An 18,319-nucleotide genomic window follows, 5' to 3' on the forward strand; every position below is an offset into this window, starting at 1 on the left:
AAGGGTCCAACTCATTGGCAGTAGATTAAATGGGATGATTCCCATGGGTTTCAAAGGGCATTCAGTCAGGTTATAATGGCTATTCTGGCTGCTTCAGGAGGTGTGTTGCATTTCTGAGGTCAATCCTGCTTTTCCCACAGATATAATAGGGATTGAATAGAGTTTTTTATATGATGTGAATTAGACTAAATTTGGTCTTATGTAATTCAGAAAATGTATCTTGAGAGATGGCATTAAAATGGCTGTCAGGAAAATGTGCATGTGTGTTTCTGGCACAGGTATTTTAAGCTTGCATCATTTAGGTCAATGTGGTTTCCAGTTTAAGCGTGGAAGATGGTATCAAAATGTTCTTGTGTGTTTGAAATGTTTTCCTCTCAAGTTTCATGTTATTTTGGCCTAAATTCCTGCAATAGAATTTAATTCTTGGGTTTTGGTCAATAGCAGCTTGGTTTTCCTCTCCAAGACGCCTTGAGGCTTGTCAGGAACATGACAATTTAATCAGCCTGGAGGATCTTGTGAAATGGACTTTACCTGGGAGTGACATCTGGCAACAGTCTCTGGTTTTGGAATAATTGAACCTTAATCCTGAGCCATTTCATCCTAAAGCTGGCCTTTCCACGTGAACCTGGCTCTGACCTGAGCCCTGCTGGCCCTTCTGAAGGATGTTGGCCCACCCTCACCCTCCTTCCCCCTCTGGGGCTCACAGGAACCTTTGTCCCCCCGTGGGAAAGACTGTTGTGGTTTTGCTGGGCTTTTCATGTCCTGCTGAATTCTTCTACAGGGAAAAGGGGAAGGGGAAAATCTCCTTCCTTCCTACTTTTTTGTTACCAATAGCAAAAGTTGATTTACCTTTGTTCTCCACCTGCCACGTGTCCTCCTACTCTTTTCCTTTACCTGTCCCGGGGGACCATGGCTGGCAGCTGGCCAAGCCACCAGGCTTTTGTTGGTGGTTGTTTCAAACAGCCTGGACTGAGCAGGACAAACAGCAGTGCTCGTTACCAGCTCAGTCCTAATTGCTGTGACTATTGTGCCATTCTGTAAAACAGCCAGAGGTTCTTGCAGCCCTTACATTGTTAAATAGATGAGCGTTTTCCTTCTGTTTCCTTTTGTAAAATTCCGCGCTGATGTGGGTAATACCATCATTGACGTAGACTTAAAGCTTTAAAATAGTGTTTGGGGGGAAAACTACAGCTTTCATTCACCCCAGGAGGAAAGAAAGGGATTTCATATGAACAGTGAGGCTTATGAGAACTGTCTGTCTCATTTATGGACTTCTGTGTTCAGTAATTTTGTATTGTTTTATGCAGTGTTTTAACAAGCCTGGAAAATGTTGCTGGAATTAAAGGAAAGCATTGGCTCTGTCCACAAGGGAAAAAACAAAGAGATTAAGAGCTGAGCACTCAGTTTTCAAGAATAACTAAATCACAGTTTGGGGAGTTCTGGGTCACACAATGTGAGAAACTTTCTGAAGGGCTTGGTTTAAACTCACTTTGTCCAGCCTGTAGGCTTCAGTCAGTATCAGGCCTGGAGGGAATGGCTTAATGTGACTTAAAAGTAGGCTGATATACTGAGAGGAATATCCTGGACAATGGGAAAGAATTCTGTTTCACATTGTGCCAGTGCTGCTGCAGATTTCTGCTGAGAATTGCAACTGCATCCAATTCTTTCCTGAGGGGTTTAGGGTTTGTGATTGTGTGTCCATTGTGCTATCCTAACTGCATAAAATAAAATCTGGTGCAGATCCAGGTTTTTGATATATGATGGTAGTATGAGAGATCCACCTGTCAATATTCTAGTCTCACACAACAGTACCTCTGCTTTTTGAGATAATTTGAATTTATTGTGTAAACTACAGTAAAGGTGTTCTTTGCCACAGCAAAAATGGAGGACCTAGAAATGGAGGTAAAGGGGGAAAATGAGTAATTATGTACATCTATTCTCTGAAAGAGTCTCCTGTTAGGATGAAGGGAAGTATTTGCTCAAGTATCTGCTGAGGTCAAGTAGCAAAGGTAATTTCTGTTCCTAAATGGTTAATAGTGACTTAAAAATACCCATATTGACAGGAACTGCAGGATAATGTCATTGGAACGTCTTGTTTTTTTAATACACCTTAAGAAATTAAACAAAGCAAATGCGTTTGGTAGCGCCCTCAGGAAAAGTCCAGTCACTTCCTGCCCAGTAATCTGCCTGGGAGCAGCAGATACATTCTCATTGTTTGCCATTTCCAGTTTCCAGTAATGGGAACGATTACTTGATCCAGCCAGTTTCTGCTGAAGATCGGGGAAAACGTACAAATTTTAATGGCAAATTTTTATCTGTTTCCATAAAACGACAAGGGAAAAAAGCAAAACGTGGTTTTGGTACCTGGAGGCATCACCTCTGATAATGAATATTGTTTTATTTTGGAATTAAAGTGTCTGCTCTTCAGGAACGAGATGTATCTTGCTCTTCTGGTGATTTTCTTGCAGTGTAAGTTTGATAACTGAGTCTCTGGGTGGGTACAAGTGTTGCTGCTTTGTCTGGGGTTGGTTGAGGCTTTTTACAGTTTTGCATCACCGTGTCTCAATCTGTAAGCTTTGAAAATAACATTTCTTCTCTTTTTTCTTTTCCCCAGGTTCAGAACTTTACACTCAGGGGAAAGGTAGGGAATGGTAGATTTTTATTGTTTTGTTGGGGGTTTTTATGTAGAAATTTAATATAACTAATTTAACTAATTCCTCAGTTGCTGTGCATCCATAACAGAGTTTATTTGGATTTGCTCTACAGTAGCTCAGTATGAAATTTGGCTATATGAAAAAAAAGGTCTTACTTGGTGGTGCTTCTTGGTATAGTGCTTAAATCAGAGATGTGCTACTTATACCTTAATAAAGGTGAAATCTTTCCTAAAGTAATTTGCTTTATTGAGCCACAAAACAGGTGGCAGAGAAAATGAGCATTTTGTTTTGATATATGAGAATCCTTCTCATGCCCACGAGGAAGAAGGAAGGATAAAATTATGGAATAGAAATTAAGGGCACTGTGTCCTGATCTTGCAAAAGAATTGATGATGGCTGAGCAGAGTTCAGAAATTGTGTTCTGAAAAGAACATGTTTACTGTTTATCTTATCATGCTGCTGGCTCCCAGAACATACATTCTGCATGCTTCCTTTTTCCCATCACCTGGGAGAAATGTTTGCTCCTTGCTGTCATGTGGTTTATTCACATGCAAAGAAATTCACAGCTTTTCACTGATTTTATGGCCAAGACTCTCTCTAGCAAGGACTCATTATAAATAGCTGGGAAGTGTGCAGGACAAGGGACTTCTTTAGATGCAGGAAAGTTTTTCTATTTGAATAGCAATTTCTAATACAAATCCTGACCAGAATAGATATAGAAGTGTAAGTTCTAAAGAAGAGAAAGTGAATTAACTTATACATCTTCCTCTATACTTGTTTCTCAAGATGTGAGAACATAAATATCAATTATACCAGGAGCCTAACAGTTGTAACATTTAAGCTACAAATTCTTTTTCTTGCTGTGGTTATGAAGCCAGAATATATTTCTATGCACACACATTTCTATACATATATGCATACTTATATAAATAATACCATGAGCTTTATTTCTAAAAGCACTTATCAGTTTAAATGACAATATTTCTATCAAATGAAATGTAAATTAAAAAATTAATTTTTGTAATTTAAATGTGGCAGCTTGAGATAACTGTGTTGTATTGGACTAATTTAAAATAAAAATATTTTTTTCTTTTTTGTAGTCTATGAAGTTTTTACTTTCAACGGAGTTAAAATCAAGGTTGAACCATCTGACAAAGTGAAGAATGGAGCTCCAATGTCAATCATCTGCCATGCTGATATTAGCAAAAATACTGATTTCCAGCTGAAGCACAATTTCACATTTTTTAAGGATGGGAAGCTTGTGTTTATGACCATATCAGACAAAGAAGATGCACGGTATGAAATACCTGTGGCCAAGTCTGCAGATACAGGAGACTATGAATGTAGGGTGAAAGCAGGTGACAAGTTGGTTATCAGTAAGCCCATCTATGTTTGGGTTGCAGGTGAGTGTTCTGTCAGACATGGCAGATGAGGTACAGAGAGAGAACAACCTTACAGGGAAGGAATAATAGTCAGTGCTTAAACAAGGTATCTTGCAAAGTGTGTTTTATCCTTGACATCACAGTATTTGATGAGGGTTTGGTACTAATCCCCCATGTTAAGGCACAGAAATCAGCTCAGGACCCCAAGGCTCCAGGCCAGATCAGTGCTAGTCAGGAGCACAGTCTGTATGCTGAGCCTCTGTTCCCTAGGCTAGAGAAAGAATTATTTGTGAAAGTTGTGCCCACCCCAATAACTGTGATGAGGGGTGGGCAGATTCCTGGAAATGCTGAAATAACCTACAGGGGTGCTCAGGGTGTGAGAGCCAGCACCAAAGCCACCATCAGCCATGGGCCACTTTTGCAGACAATGTTGTCTCAGTCTTGTTTTTCATCTCTTATGAGAACGGAGGCCCCCTCCATCCATACACTCTCTATACGTGTTCTTGACTGGAGGTGATGTTTTCTCCCTGGAAAAGCATCTTGGACAGAATTTGTCAGCACTGAGTAGTTATGGGGTCATCTTTTGGTTCTTGCAAACTATTTGCATCTGTTAATGAGTATAAATCATTCCCACAGTCATCAGAGGTACTGTTTATTTCAGGATTATGCAAAGTTCTGTTTCTTTTCTTTGTTTCCTGTTGTAAGGAATGACCAAACCAATCCTGACTGCTGACAAAAAAGAAGTTTCAGAGGGTGAAATTGTGAAATTACGCTGTGAGCTGCCAGAAGAAGTACCTCCTTTAGAGTTCTATTTCCGCAAGATAAAGACAAATTCAGAGCCTATAGCAAAACGTGTAGCTGAGCAAAACCAAAATTTTTCTGAAATGGAATATTATGTTGAAGCAGGAGATAATATTTTACAATTTGATTGCTTTGGCAAGAGACAAGTAAAATCTGGATGGGAGAGCTCCCAACACAGCAACAAAACACTTGTTACAGTCAAGGGTAAGTTGTTTCAGCTTTTCTTTTTACATTTCTTTGCTAGCGATTGATAAAAATTGGGTCACATATTTACATGTATATCAATCTATCTGTATGTTTATATCTATTCTCTTGCAGAACCATTTAGAAAGCCCACTCTGATCACCACACCCTCCAATAACCTTACAGAAGGAGACATTATAGAATTTCAGTGCTCAACCGTGGCAGCTGAAATGCGTGGCATTGAAATCATCTTCCAGAAAAACAGAACAATACTGAACAGTGTACGAGATAAGAAATTGCTGAAATACTCTACATTAGCTACTCAAGAGGACAGTGGTGAATACCTGTGTAAGGTGGAGCAAGGAGCAGTGTCTAAAACCACCAAACTGAATGTCTTTGTGTCAGGTAAAACCTCTGTTCATCTTAGATTTTATTCAAAGTATTAATATTTAAATTTGGCAGAACTCAGGATCCAAGTGTAACCTCCAGATCCAAGTGTAAATTTTCTGTAAGTTGAAGACTAGTTAGATTTTAGTTTCTGATTTTTGCCCACCTATACTTCCTAATTAAAATAATATCCTCAAACAACCTGTGAAAAGTAGTTTCAAGCAAATGCTAAGTTTCTGTTTTCCCTGAAAATACAATAATATTAAAATAACACAATTTTTTGGTCCCAAATTATAAACTATCAGTATGTCCTTCATTCTGTATACTTTGAGATAAGTAGTCGTATTCTTCCAGGCTCATTTTGAATGAATCACCTCTCTTTTTATCTTGCAGAATTATTTCCCAGGCCAACACTATCTGCTTCTATGACTCAGTTGGATGAAAATAAAGATTTAATTTTGAACTGCAGCATTAATGGTTCACGGAGAGCCAACTTCTCTATCCTACGGAAAAGTTCCAGTGGAGACATCCTGTTGAAAAAATCTAGAATCTTAGCAATTAAAGTTAATGTGAATGATACTGGATCTTACACCTGCAAAGCTGAAGTAAAAGGAATAATCAAGGAGAGCAAACCTGTAAGGATAAGTGTTTATGGTGAGTTGACACAGAACCACCAGGGTGGGGGAAGGAGCTAAAGCAGAAGCTTTTAAATAAGGACATCAGTTTACAGAATCAGTCTCTGGTCCATGAACTAGCAGGGTGTGTTGGTTCTTACAACATGAATTTCTGTGGGATGTGCTTTAGCTGCAGAGGATTTGGTGTATTGTGATATAATCCAGTCATACTTTCCAGGGCTGGCCCTCAGAGAAGGGAGTTGGAGTGGCTTCCTGCTGGTCCCTGGGTTCTGCTGGGGACCAGATAAACTCCCATTCACTACCATTTGCAGGAGCCAGGAATGTTCTGCAAAACTTTCACTCTGATCTGAAGCTCTGTCAGTGCCTGCCTTGAATCCCTGCACCTGCCCCTCCAGGCAGAAAGCCAGGAGAGCCAGAGCTCATCTGGTTGGCTCTACTCTAGAAAAGCCAAGGGTTTATTGGTTTATTAAGCACAGCCCCCTCCCCAGCTCACCAGCTGTGAGTACTCCAGTGCCCTTCCCTCTCATGGAGCAGGCACAGGGGTTCTCCAGTCTGTCCAAGGCATGAACTGCATTGTTCACTGTGCTCCTCTGAGGAGGAGCTGTGCAATCTCCCTCAGGTCATACATGGAGCACACTTGTTCCTTGGGTCAGAACTGCTTTTGGAGTTGGATGATCCACAGCTGAGTCACTGATCCTTTCCTTGTTTTGCTTAATATTGTCCCTCTATGCTGCTTTATTCAAAGTCACATATGTTCTATTATCTTTGCTATTGATTTGTTCAAATCCCCCCATTTCCATTGGGGGAAATGAGGATTTCAATGAGGCAGAGCTTCCCAATATAGACTGTGTCTGCAAAGCAGCTAAATATTATATATTTATGTTTTATAAAAAATAATATTTTGTCTTTTGGCCTAATGCAGTGTAATTTGCAACAATTTTTTATTCACCTTTTAGCTCCAGTCTCCAAGCCAACTCTTTCTGTTGTCAGTGGCTCACCAGAGGTGGTATTAGGGAAGCCTCTACAATTAATCTGTCATTCAGTGATGGGAACACCACCAATAACATTCACATTCTACAAAGGGGATGAAATTAAGAAAAATGTAACTAATGACACATATGCTACATTCCTGGATGAAGATATTGGACTAAATGACAATGGAGGGTACAAATGTGATGCTAGAAACAATCACTCCAGTGGTGTGAAAACTAGCAATATTCTAAATGTCACAGTGATAGGTAAGTCTGTTTAATTCTTCTTCTTGTTGTCTAATGTAATATTTAGATTTTTGAAACTGTAGCAGCAAGTGGTGGACTAAGAAAAATGGATGTGAAATGTTTACAAGTTCTTGCTCACTTGAGGTAAAATATTTGCCTATCACAGCACAGTAGTCCAGGACCAGAGTAGAAGTCAATTCGTGATCTTTGAAAAAGAAGAGCTAATTTCTCTCTACCAAGGAGTTTTCAGCTTTGCATCCTGGTTTAAACCCAAATTGTGTTGGTCTTAATAAGATAAACTTGTAGTTAATAGGCTGTTTTCTGAGTTTTGACCCTGAGTTATGTATGACTGGAACAGATAAATGCAGAATTGTTGCATTTCTTTTGAGTCTGTTGGATTATTGCACACTCTCCATTTGCTTTTTAATACAGTATTTGCATTCACACAGACTACAGCACCTTAGGACTCACCTTAAATTCATCAGTTCCACTGTTTACTAACAGTAGAGAGAAGCTCAATGATAAAATTCTGAAGAGTTTTATCTAGGGAGATTTAAAGTCAAGGTATTTTGAAATAACAAGGTACAAATAAACACAATGCATAATTTTGGTCCATTAACAAGTGGGAATTTCTTTGCTGGAACTGGTGTATCCCAGGTGTCAGAGCTGTGGTTTGGGATATATTGTGACTCTGTTTAGAAGTTCTCAAGAGAAGGTCATTGTTTGGAGCCTTGTTAGCTCTTGCACAGTCCATCACTGGTGAGGTGGTGACTTCAGATTCTCTGTATTCTGTCCTTTCTGTCTGTAGCAGATCTGGAAAAGGACTTATGTTTTCCAGAGCAATTCTCTCTGTCAGGGGCTCAGTCATAGTAACCCATGTCTTATATCTAAATCCACTTCCTAATACAAATACAGCTTCCATGACCACCATCTTTTCATGTCAAATCTGGTTTCCTTCCTCTGCTTCTGTACCAGTGTTGCCTTAATGATTCCTTCTTTATATCTGCCTTGTGTTATCCATAGCTCTTCCCCAAACACATTTCTAATATTTCCAGAGAACTTTTCTTTTGGAATTTTAGCAAAACACACTTCATATCCCAAACATTTTGCAAAGCTGCTGACATTCTACATGTCTTGCATCACAAAATGTGTGTCCATTTTCTCCCCCTGTAAATAACAAAGGCTGAAGCTCATCTGCTCCTAGGCTAGTTCTGTGTGTGCTCATATGCTTCATTTGTAAACCAGCAGACTTAAAACTATGGTTTGGCTATGCATATTCTCACAACTTCTTCAAATGCAAACTAACTTCTGTCCTTGTGTTTGCTGTATTCTGTAACCACTGAAATTTGGGATTTGCTTTTGGACAACTCGGTTTGTTATCTCCTGACACCCTCTATTGTATATTAAAAGTTACAAGAACACTCTTACCACAGAGTTAGCATAAACCAGCATAACTCTACATAACTCTGAAAGCAGAACTACATAAATTGCACCATAACTATTTAAACAATGGAACTGCTGAGTGTATTATTTCTGGAAACGAAATCATTTGTAGGCTGGGGCCAGAGGGGCATCCAAAGGATTTTAAGGAAAGAGACTGACTGACCTCTCTGGAATGGATATAATTTTTTCCTGTGTCTGCTTTGTTTCTTTATCATGCCCTCTCTATTTCTGGGTCTATAAAAATATTTACTAGAGGATGCTGTCTGGCAGAGACTGTTCAGAAAGATTAATACTGTGCATTCAGTCTCTGTTTAACTAAGCATTAAAGCAAGCATTTCTATAATACAATATTTTGTATCAAAGTTATTTCTAATAGTGCTAATATTTGTTTTCTTTGTGCCTTCCTCTGTAGTACCAATCAGGGGTGCCAGTTTGGGCAGTGTTCCGTATGGAGAAGTAGAAGTTGGCAGTGATACTGCTTTCCTCTGCTCTGTGGAGGAAGGATCTTGGCCAATTCACTTCAAGTTTTTTAAAAAAACTGATCATGAAGAACTTCTACATGAAGCAAGGGAATATTCAGACAGAACCATATGGCACAAGAAAACAATGAAGAGGAGGGACACAGGGACCTATTATTGCATGGCCTCGAACCGAGCCAGCGTGGACGTGAGGAGCCGTCCAATAACCATCAGTGGTGAGCTCATTAATGATAAACTGCCAATTCTGTCACCTTTACAGGTGATTTGAGATGTTCCTCAATGTAACTCCCTTACTGGAGTGGTTAATGCCACCTTACTGGTGGTTTTTGTTCCAGAAGTTAAACAGAGAGATGTCTTTATAAACAGAGATTGTCCAGTTTACATGGAAAAATTAAGGGGGTGCCCAAAAGCCAAAGGAGCAAGATGCAAGCTAAAACCAAGCTGTTGATCACAAGCTTGAGCTTTTGGTCAACAAAGGAGAGGCTCACTAGAGAACTTGGCACACAAGCCTCTTCCAAGATCTTCCCCAGTGTGTAAGAAGGCTGATATGTAGTAAAATGAAAGGTCAGGAACTACAGAATTTGGTAGTGTTGACCTGTCACTAACTACTCTCTTAAACATGTTTTTCTTATTTGCAGTCATCTTAGCAGCTTGGCAGAAAGGAGTCATTGCTGCATTTGTCCTGACAGCCATGGCAGGAGCAGGAGCAGTCGCTTTGTGGTGGTTTTTGTGTAAGAAGAAAAAGGGTAATGATGTCCCCCCTCTCTTTGTTTTGGGACAAATGTATCACATTTGAACTTGCATTTGTCTCAGCAGCAAAGGCTTGTGGGGGTGAGGCTTCAGAGATGACTAAACACAATTAAAAGAATCTACTGAAAATGCTAGGTGACTCAAATTAGGCTGCAAATGTGCTGAAGCTTTCCAAGCATATTGGGCAAAACATGTAACTAATAGTGGTGGGCAGCCCTAGGGAAGCAAAGGTTATAAAATAGGCCAGAATTACACTGTCCCCATGCAGTCCTAGGTCTGAAATTCAGCCTCAGGCAATGTAGAGGCAGACTGGGCCTGAGGAGGTTTCTGATCCCTTACAGAGGTATAAAAATTTGATTTGGGGTCCCAACTCAGGTGTAATTGATCTACCTCTGTAGTCCTCATGAAGGAAACTTAGACTATTAATTTATGGGATTAGGTCTTTTCTTCCAGTCTGTAATACAATTTCATTGAGGGATTTGTCTTTTATTGTTAAGGTATTTTTTTTAGGTCTTGTTATTACAGAAAATAAGTAAATCTGATTTATCCTGTGATATCCTGTACATAGCAGATTATTTGGGAAAATTTGGAGAATTTCAACGTCCCAGATTGTTTAAATTGGCTTGGTTAAAATCTGGGGTTTGGGATCTGGGGTTTTCTATGAAAGAGAGATTTAAGGGACCTGGGAGATAAACAAGCTATAAGACATGAGGTAATTAATTTTGTGATAGCCAGGAGAAGCTACTCTGACAGGAGTAGACAATCACTATATTTTTGGGTTTAATTTTTACTTTTAAATTCTTTACTTGTGCAACCTATTAATAGAAGTTTTGTTTTTCTCTGTCAAGCTAAAGGACCATCCATGGAGATGTCTGGGTAAGATGCCTCCCTGTCTGGGTTTCAGCTGGGATAGAGTTAATTTCCCTCTTAGTAGCTGGTACAGTGCTGTGTTTTGCATTTAGTGTGAGAATGCTGTTGATAACACTGCTGTTTAGCTAAGTAGTGCTTACACTGAGTCAAGGACTTTTTGGTTTCCCATGCTCTGCCAGTGAGCAGGGGCACAAGAAGCCACAGGATGGTGGCCTGGACAGTTGACCCAAACTGTCAAAGGGATCTTCCACACCAGAGTGTCACTGCCAGTAGAGAAACTGGGGGGGAATTGTCTGGGAGGCACTGGTCAGTGCTCAGGGCTGGGCTGGGCATCAGTCAGCAGGTGCTGAGCAATTGTATTGAGCATCACTTGTTTTTCCTGAGTTTTACTCCTCTCTCTCTCTCCTTCTATTATTATTATTACTACTACTATTATTACTATTACTATTTTTATTATTATTATATTTTACTTTATTTCAATCATTAAACTGTTCTTATCTCAACTGTTCTTACCTGGGTTTTACCTTTTTCCAATCCTTCTCCTTGTCCCAGTGGGGGTGGGGTGGGTGAGGAGGGTGCTTAGTTACCAGCTGGGTTAAACCACAACAGCTCCTATGGCACCCAACGTGGGACTCAAAGTTAACAACAGATCTGGCCAGTGCATGTTGAAACAAGTTTGTTACAAGCATTCCTTGTGGTTTAATAACAACTGGTCACCGTGTTGATATGTTTGCTCTCAAACAAATTTGTGTTCTCCAACACGTTGCTTGCACTACTGCCCCCTGTTGTGTTTGTTCCCTTCGGGGCAGGGCTCAGGGTGTTGTTTTAACTCACCTGGTCGGGTCTCAGCACTGCCATCACCTGTGCGTGGGGAGACACCTGTTGGGAATTATTCACAATTACATCTTTTACCCGACTCCTCGGACAGCCAGCTTATGGAGGAGAGACATCTTCCCACAGCCTCCCTTTCTTCTCCAGAGCATTTGAGAATTAGGAAAATTTTGATTACACTTGGGATGTTGGAACCAGCATGGTCCTATTGGTAGGAAGCAGCAAGTGGCTGAATGTGGTTCAGTTCTTGTTTAGGGTCAAAAAATTATTTGCAGCTACTCCAACCCCCTGAACAGGCACAGTGGGCACTCAAACTCCAGTAACCACAGACACTGTGATTGTTCACCCCAGGGGTGGGTGATGCAGCTGAACCAGAGGACCAAGCCCTGTCTGTAGCAGTTGCCCCTTAAAAAAGGAAGAGAAATGCCCAGGAAAGATGGCTTGTTTAGTAAAGAAGGACAAAGCAGGGTCATAACAAGAACAGGAGGAAGAGGCAGAACAAGAAGCACCCGATCCCTATCCCTGAGTGAGCTGCAGGATATGCAAAAGAATTTCAGCCATCATCCAGGTGAGCCCATTATCACCTGGATGCTCAGATGCTGGGATAATGGGGCTGCTGGTGTGGAATTAGGGAGTAGAGAAGCCAAGCAGCTGTGAGCATTTTCTAGGGAAGGGTGAATTGACAAGGTGATTGGAAGAGTAACACAAGTCAGCCTCTGGAAGCAGCTCTTGTCAAGGAAAGGTATTTCTTCAAGGAGGATGTTCTGTTTCACCCAGGGAAGTGGACCATAATGGAGAGAGTACTCAGTACAGCAGGGAACTGGCCATGCTTAGAGGTAGATAATTTATTATGACCCAAACAACACATGGTCACTCACAGATCCAGATGAAGCCTGACGTGCACACACCAAGTATCAGAAGTGTGTACACCAGAGTGCACCATCATCATCCAACAGCTCACTGCCAGTGCTGTCTGGAGACATAAACAGGCACCAGTGGTGGAGGCAGGGGCTCCCCAACTCTTGCAGTACACAGAAAGATCTTTTCCTCCCTTGTCCCTGCTGTGGAGAAACCAGTTGAGCAGCTGAAAGAGGATCTGGATTGCACTTCCCATGTGCAGAGTCTGGAATCTCAGCTGGTAACAGAAAGTGTTATTTGGTCAAGGGAGGATATTGAGGGCACACACCAGGGGAGACCCTGGCTTTTTCTTCAGAGACAACATGAGGAAGTGGGATAGAAATTCTACTTCAGGCCTAGGAAGGAATTGCAAGGAAGAACAATCACAAGAGGGGTTCTCCCAGGAAAGCTGCTGCTGCAGTCTGCAGTGGGCAGTTCCTCAGAGAGAGTGGAAGGGCTGATCTTATTCCTGATCCTATGGAAAGGAATTCAGCTCCCTTTTCACAAGAAGCAAGTTGCATAAACCTATGAGCAAGACTAGAGGGGCTCTGCCTGCAGCCTTGTGGAAGAGAGGGACATCCTTGCTCACTGGGCTGTGTGGATCACGTGGGCCATCACGTCAGCCCCCCAGGAGTATAAGGCTGCAGCAGACACGGGTGCACAGTGTACCCTGATGTTATCAGGCTGTGAAGGGACAGAAACCACTTCTGTTTCTGGAGGGGGATCCCAAGAGCTGACTGCTGGAGGCTGAAATCAGCCTGACTGGGAATCAGAAGCCCCCACTGGGACGAGCCCAGAGGTTCCCTGGGCATAGACTATCTCAGGAGTGAGTACTTCAAGGAGCCAGAAGAATCCTGGAGGGCTTTCAGTGTAGCAGCCTTGGAGATGGAGGAAATGAAGCAGCTGCCTGGTCCCACCCCTTGGAAGACCTTTCTGTTGCAGGGTTACTGAAGGTTGAATAAAGCAGGTGCTGGTCACTGTCACAGCACAGCCCCAGCAGCAAAACCGCGCCGAGCCTGGGACTGCTGGAGGTGCTGCTCGCTGCTCAGGGCATCCCCTGCTTTCCTTGGGCTTTCTCTCTCTCTCTCTCTCTCTCTCTCTCTCTCTTTTTCATTGCTATTATTATTATTATTATTAACTTTATTTGAATTATTAAACTGTTCTTACCTGAATCCATGGGGTTTATCCTTTCCCAATCCTCCTCCCCATCCCTCTGTGGCAGGGCAGGGCAGTGAGTGAGTGGCTGTGTGATGTTTAGCTGCCATCTGGGGTTAAACCAAATGTGCTTTATGATTGTCATGCAATATTTCTGTGTATAAAGGGCTGTAAGCCTTGCTTCACGTGAATATAGCTTGTTACAGCACACACCTGCAAACAATAGATGGTTGTGCTTCATGTTCCACCTGCTAACACAACAACAGGATGAGGAAATACTCTAAAAATAGAAAAAAAGCCAGATAAGTGAAATACAAGAATGTCAGGTCTGTATCTGAATGCATTTAAATATGGAATAAAATTGAAAATACAGAGGTCATAAAGAAGAATAATGCAATAGGGAACATTTTTGACCTTAAAGTTTCCTTGTGTTTCTCCTAAAGCAAAGGCAAAATTTTCATCGGTTTCAGTGATTAAGAATATGTGGTAGCCAGCATAGACAGTGACTGATCTTTGCACAGAATCATGTTCTTGGTTTTATTGATTGGTTTTGGATAATTATATCAAATTTTATTGGTTTGTTTTTCAGTTCTGCCTTGGCTCCAAGCTTGGCAAGTGAAAAACTAACAAGACCGCCCAGTGATGGAAACTACTATTCAGGTAGGTAATTTTGCTAGGAAACTGTTAGTAAATTGGTTTAATTAAACATCTATTTAAAGTTTTGGACTTCATAGTTATTGTTTGGATGGGGCCCAATGTTTTGGGAATACAGAGGGATACCAATAACATTGTCCAAGGTATCTTCTGTCGTTTTGTCTTTGTACAGTTTTTATGAGCACGTCTTACACAGATTGGTTTATAAGTCTGACACTTCTCCCAGGCAATCAATTGACAATATCACAGATGGAGAAACCATGGTGAAAGAAAATTACTTTCTGCTTTTGACACAGCTGCAAGAAAATTATTTCAGAGAGGAAATTTGAGCTGTGGCACATGGCCCTGTGATGTGACCACAGTTATAGGGATGTTAATTTGCCTGGGCACCTTTCATTGCAGGACCTCAGTGCACTTGGCAATGGCAGGTGGATGTGATGTTTAGAGCATCTGACATAGATAAAGTTACCTCTTGTGTGTTTGTTAGCTGATTATTTAAAAAGCCACATTCTTCCCACCTGAATGTCTTAGTGGGAATCTAAAAGTAGAATGTGTTATATAGAAATACAGATAATGACAGTAGGAATTGCAGCTGTGTAATTCATTTATTTCATTGGTTACAATAAATACTTGTCAGCTCAACTTTGGCTTTCATATTTTAGGATCAGGTTACATTGAAGATAATGAAAACCACATGAAATCAACAGATGAGAGTAAAGGTAATTCCATACCTAAACAATAGATTTTTAAATTATCTTATAATTGAAAGTCTTGATGTTCTAATGGCAGTAGTGAGTAGTAATGTTTGGGCCATCCCTTCTTTCCCATGTCCAAAATGACACCAATAGGACCCTTTTATCAATTGCCTTATGCAGTGTAATTAGCTGTGCTGGATCCCAGGCCATCTAATGATGAGCAGTATAAAAATACAACTTATACTCAAAATATTAAGTTCTATATAACAAATATTCTGATTTGTTTAAAAAACCAAGTTTTTCTACAGTTTTCTGCTTCTTTTACTTCTCTGTAATTTCTTCACTTCTCTGGATCTTGAAATATCTAAGAATTAAATCTAAAAATAACCTGAATATCTAAATAAAATAATCTGCCAAATCTGTTCTGCAGGATTTCAGTGTGAATGAATGCTGTGGTTCCTTCCAGCTCTTACAGAAATGTGGTAGAAAACCATCCCCACCCCACTCTAAAAATAGAGTAGAAAGCAGCAGCTGTTTCTGTGTCTGCTGTACCCAGGTAGCCAGTTCCTGTCAGCCCTGGTCCTATAAGTCAGATGTCAGATCATTGCCAGGCTTGCTGAGGGTGTTGTGGCACAGAAGCATTTTGAGGAGGAAAGTGGGTTCCATTCTAAATGTTTTATGTGGGGCTTGGAGAAAGCTTAGGAGGAAAGTGCTGAAATGGGCAAATTGGCAAAGCAGAAATTTGGAGAATGAGAGGTGATGAGGGAGGCCATGAAAGACATAAAGATGGCTTGAAATGTGGGGAAAGTGCAGAATGGGAAATGTCCTGCCATAGCAGCCACAGAAAACAAGAAAGTAATGGCAGGGAGAGGAAGGGAAGAGCAGCTGGAGCAGAAACATGGGAGAAGCTCTATTTTGTGTTGTGCCACTTTTGAAGGTGTTACATTGCAAGTAACAGTTTTAGGCACAATTTGCATGTCCCACAGCTTCAGAAATCTGCCTTTAGTTGGTCTTCTGCCCTTTGGAGTGGGATGGCCCTGAGGAATGGGCTGGCTGGCCTTACAACTTAGCAGAGTAACTCCCATGTTCCATCAGCAGGGCCTGGTCCTGCACTATCACAGTCACCTGGGATTTGTCCAATAATTTCAGAAAATAAATAAATCTGATTTATCCTGTGATATCCTGTACATAGCAGCAGGATCATGCCCACAGCTCAAACAAAGCATGCAGTCCTACAAAGAAACATCTTCTTGATATTTTTGGGGCAGGACCTGACCTTGAGAGTGCTGAGGTGGATTACACTGAAGTTGAAGTCTCCACGCTTGATCCTCACAGAGGTAATGAACTCTCCAGCCTCTATGGGTTATTTTTGGGAGCAGCTCTGGGGCTGTTGCTGCTCCCTCACACTGGCCTGGTTTGGCACCTGGGGAGGCCAGGGCTGTGCTTTGTGTGCTGCCAGTCTCCTGCCAGGAGTGCTTCTGAACCTGGCTGATGCTGTGGCTCCTGTGCTGCTGTTCCTGCAGCTCTTCCCCTGGGATCATTCCCATTTACAGGAGGGCTGTGTGGAGCAAGGCTCCCAGCTGGAGCTGTGGCAGCCTGCTGTGAAATATCCATGTTAAAGAGACCAAATTCACTGAGAGCAACTTGAGGTTGCCACAGGGTAAGGTAATGGGGAGAACAGAAACCAGTGGAATTTCCTCCTTTGTAAAGGAACTGGTTGAAGGGTCAAAGCTGTAATTCACTTGTGATAGAGAAGGGAGACCAGTGTTGATTTAGTCTGGAGAGGCCTGGAGACCATCCTGGGTTTTGTGGCACCTTGAACAGAGAAATGAGATATTGATGCCCAGATAACTTTGTCCTCCTCCCTGCAGTAACCAGACCTCAGAGCATGGGGCTGAGGTACGTGTCTGCAGCCTTGAAGGAGAAATAGCCATGGAAATTTATGCCCACTTCAATCATTCTGTGTCATCTGGAGAACTCCAATGCCATTATGGCCTTGTGTTGAAAGCTGCTAAACCTTTCAGAAATTTGCAAAGGGCTCCAAGTTGGTTAAAGTGAATAAACCCTGCAGGAGAAGTTTATGTTCTGCTCTTGCTTCTTTGCTTCAGCTGAATGAGAGGCAGACTGAGAAAGAAATGGATAAATTTCCTCCTTCCTGGTAGGAAGGACTAGTCACTTATTGCAGAGACCAAAGACATGATTGTTTAGCTGGTGGCACAGATGTTTGGGCAAGAGTGCTCACTCTTCAGGCTTGGCAGCCAAGCCCTCCTGGAACAGCCAGTCCTCCTGTGCTTTGTGTTTTCACTTCCTGCTATCATTCATCACAGAGTCTCTCTTCCCTGTGTTTGAAGCAGGCTATTTACCCACCCCTGCTCAATTCTGCCTTGAAGGACCAGAGTTGTTGTACTCTTCTTCAGAATAGGGCTCATAATTGTTCCAACTGTTTCTGAGTGTGCACTACAATTCTACAATGGTGTAGAACAGTAATGTATCATAGTGCATGATTTAATTTAAAAGCCCTATTAAATTCAAGATCAACACCTATAAAAACAGCATTTTCATCCATTCTTCCTATATAACACTATTCCTGTATATCAGACTAAGCAATAAGGTATTATCTATGCTCTGTAGATAGAACCCCATTAAACCACAGAATAATGTTTACCATAGTTTGTAAATGAGATCAGATGATTTTAATTGAGTGCTGCCTCATGCTACAGACCTATGCATGGCACACAACACTGATAGATTCTGTAATTCTGAGCTGTGCTGGAGTGTACAGAGATATGAGCAGTCCCCTGATCGATTTCCTTTGTTGCCCCAGGACACAGTGGAGTGCTTTGGTTATGGAAATGGAAACTGCACTGAAAGTATTTAATGTGTTCCTCCCTGAGAGCATCCTGAGGATGCTGCTTAAATACAGTTAAATAGAAGAAGTTGTATGAAACCAAGTTATCTCTTGAGCTCTGCACTGCCTATCACAATGAAAACAGGATGAGATTTATTCTTGGGAAAAGAGAAGCAAAGCCAAGTTCCTTAATATTCCTGTATAATAATCATGTACACCCAGAGAGAGAATTTGGCCACAGGGCTGCTGCTGATACTTCTGTTACCTTGATGTTATTGTAAGGTTTTGTTCCCAGTCATAATATTCTTTCCTGTCTGTGTGTGGGTATGACCAGCCCTTCCTAGGGAACAGAACTTTCAGATTATCACCTTGCTCCAAATCCCTTTTCCCTCTTCTGATTCCTCCTGTTTTCTGAAGGAAGACAAAGCAAATCACATT

General features: G+C 41.4%; 1 protein-coding gene across 8 annotated transcripts in view; it reads left to right on the forward strand.

The window, feature by feature from the left end:
* The first annotated feature begins 2,181 nt into the window (after positions 1-2,181).
* The window catches only part of PECAM1 (platelet and endothelial cell adhesion molecule 1), a 31,425-nt gene continuing 15,287 nt past the window's right edge, over positions 2,182-18,319 (forward strand). For 3 of the 8 annotated variants that reach the window (XM_059486082.1, XM_059486084.1, XM_059486085.1), the window contains exons 1-13: positions 2,184-2,469; positions 2,615-2,641; positions 3,755-4,057; positions 4,742-5,041; positions 5,156-5,425; positions 5,801-6,061; positions 6,999-7,280; positions 9,115-9,396; positions 9,820-9,927; positions 10,780-10,807; positions 14,274-14,344; positions 15,001-15,057; positions 16,302-16,370. In XM_059486082.1, the coding sequence (XP_059342065.1) occupies positions 2,436-2,469; positions 2,615-2,641; positions 3,755-4,057; positions 4,742-5,041; positions 5,156-5,425; positions 5,801-6,061; positions 6,999-7,280; positions 9,115-9,396; positions 9,820-9,927; positions 10,780-10,807; positions 14,274-14,344; positions 15,001-15,057; positions 16,302-16,370 (2,092 nt within the window). In that variant the 5' untranslated portion in view covers positions 2,184-2,435. Of the gene's footprint in view, positions 2,470-2,614; positions 2,642-3,754; positions 4,058-4,741; positions 5,042-5,155; positions 5,426-5,800; positions 6,062-6,998; positions 7,281-9,114; positions 9,397-9,819; positions 9,928-10,779; positions 10,808-14,273; positions 14,345-15,000; positions 15,058-16,301; positions 16,371-18,319 lie in introns of all 8 variants that reach the window. The other 5 variants (XM_059486086.1, XM_059486088.1, XM_059486089.1 and 2 more) reach the window with 3 other exon arrangements.

The sequence above is a fragment of the Ammospiza nelsoni genome, chromosome 19 (assembly GCF_027579445.1).
Source record: "Ammospiza nelsoni isolate bAmmNel1 chromosome 19, bAmmNel1.pri, whole genome shotgun sequence".
Lineage (NCBI taxonomy): Eukaryota > Metazoa > Chordata > Aves > Passeriformes > Passerellidae > Ammospiza > Ammospiza nelsoni.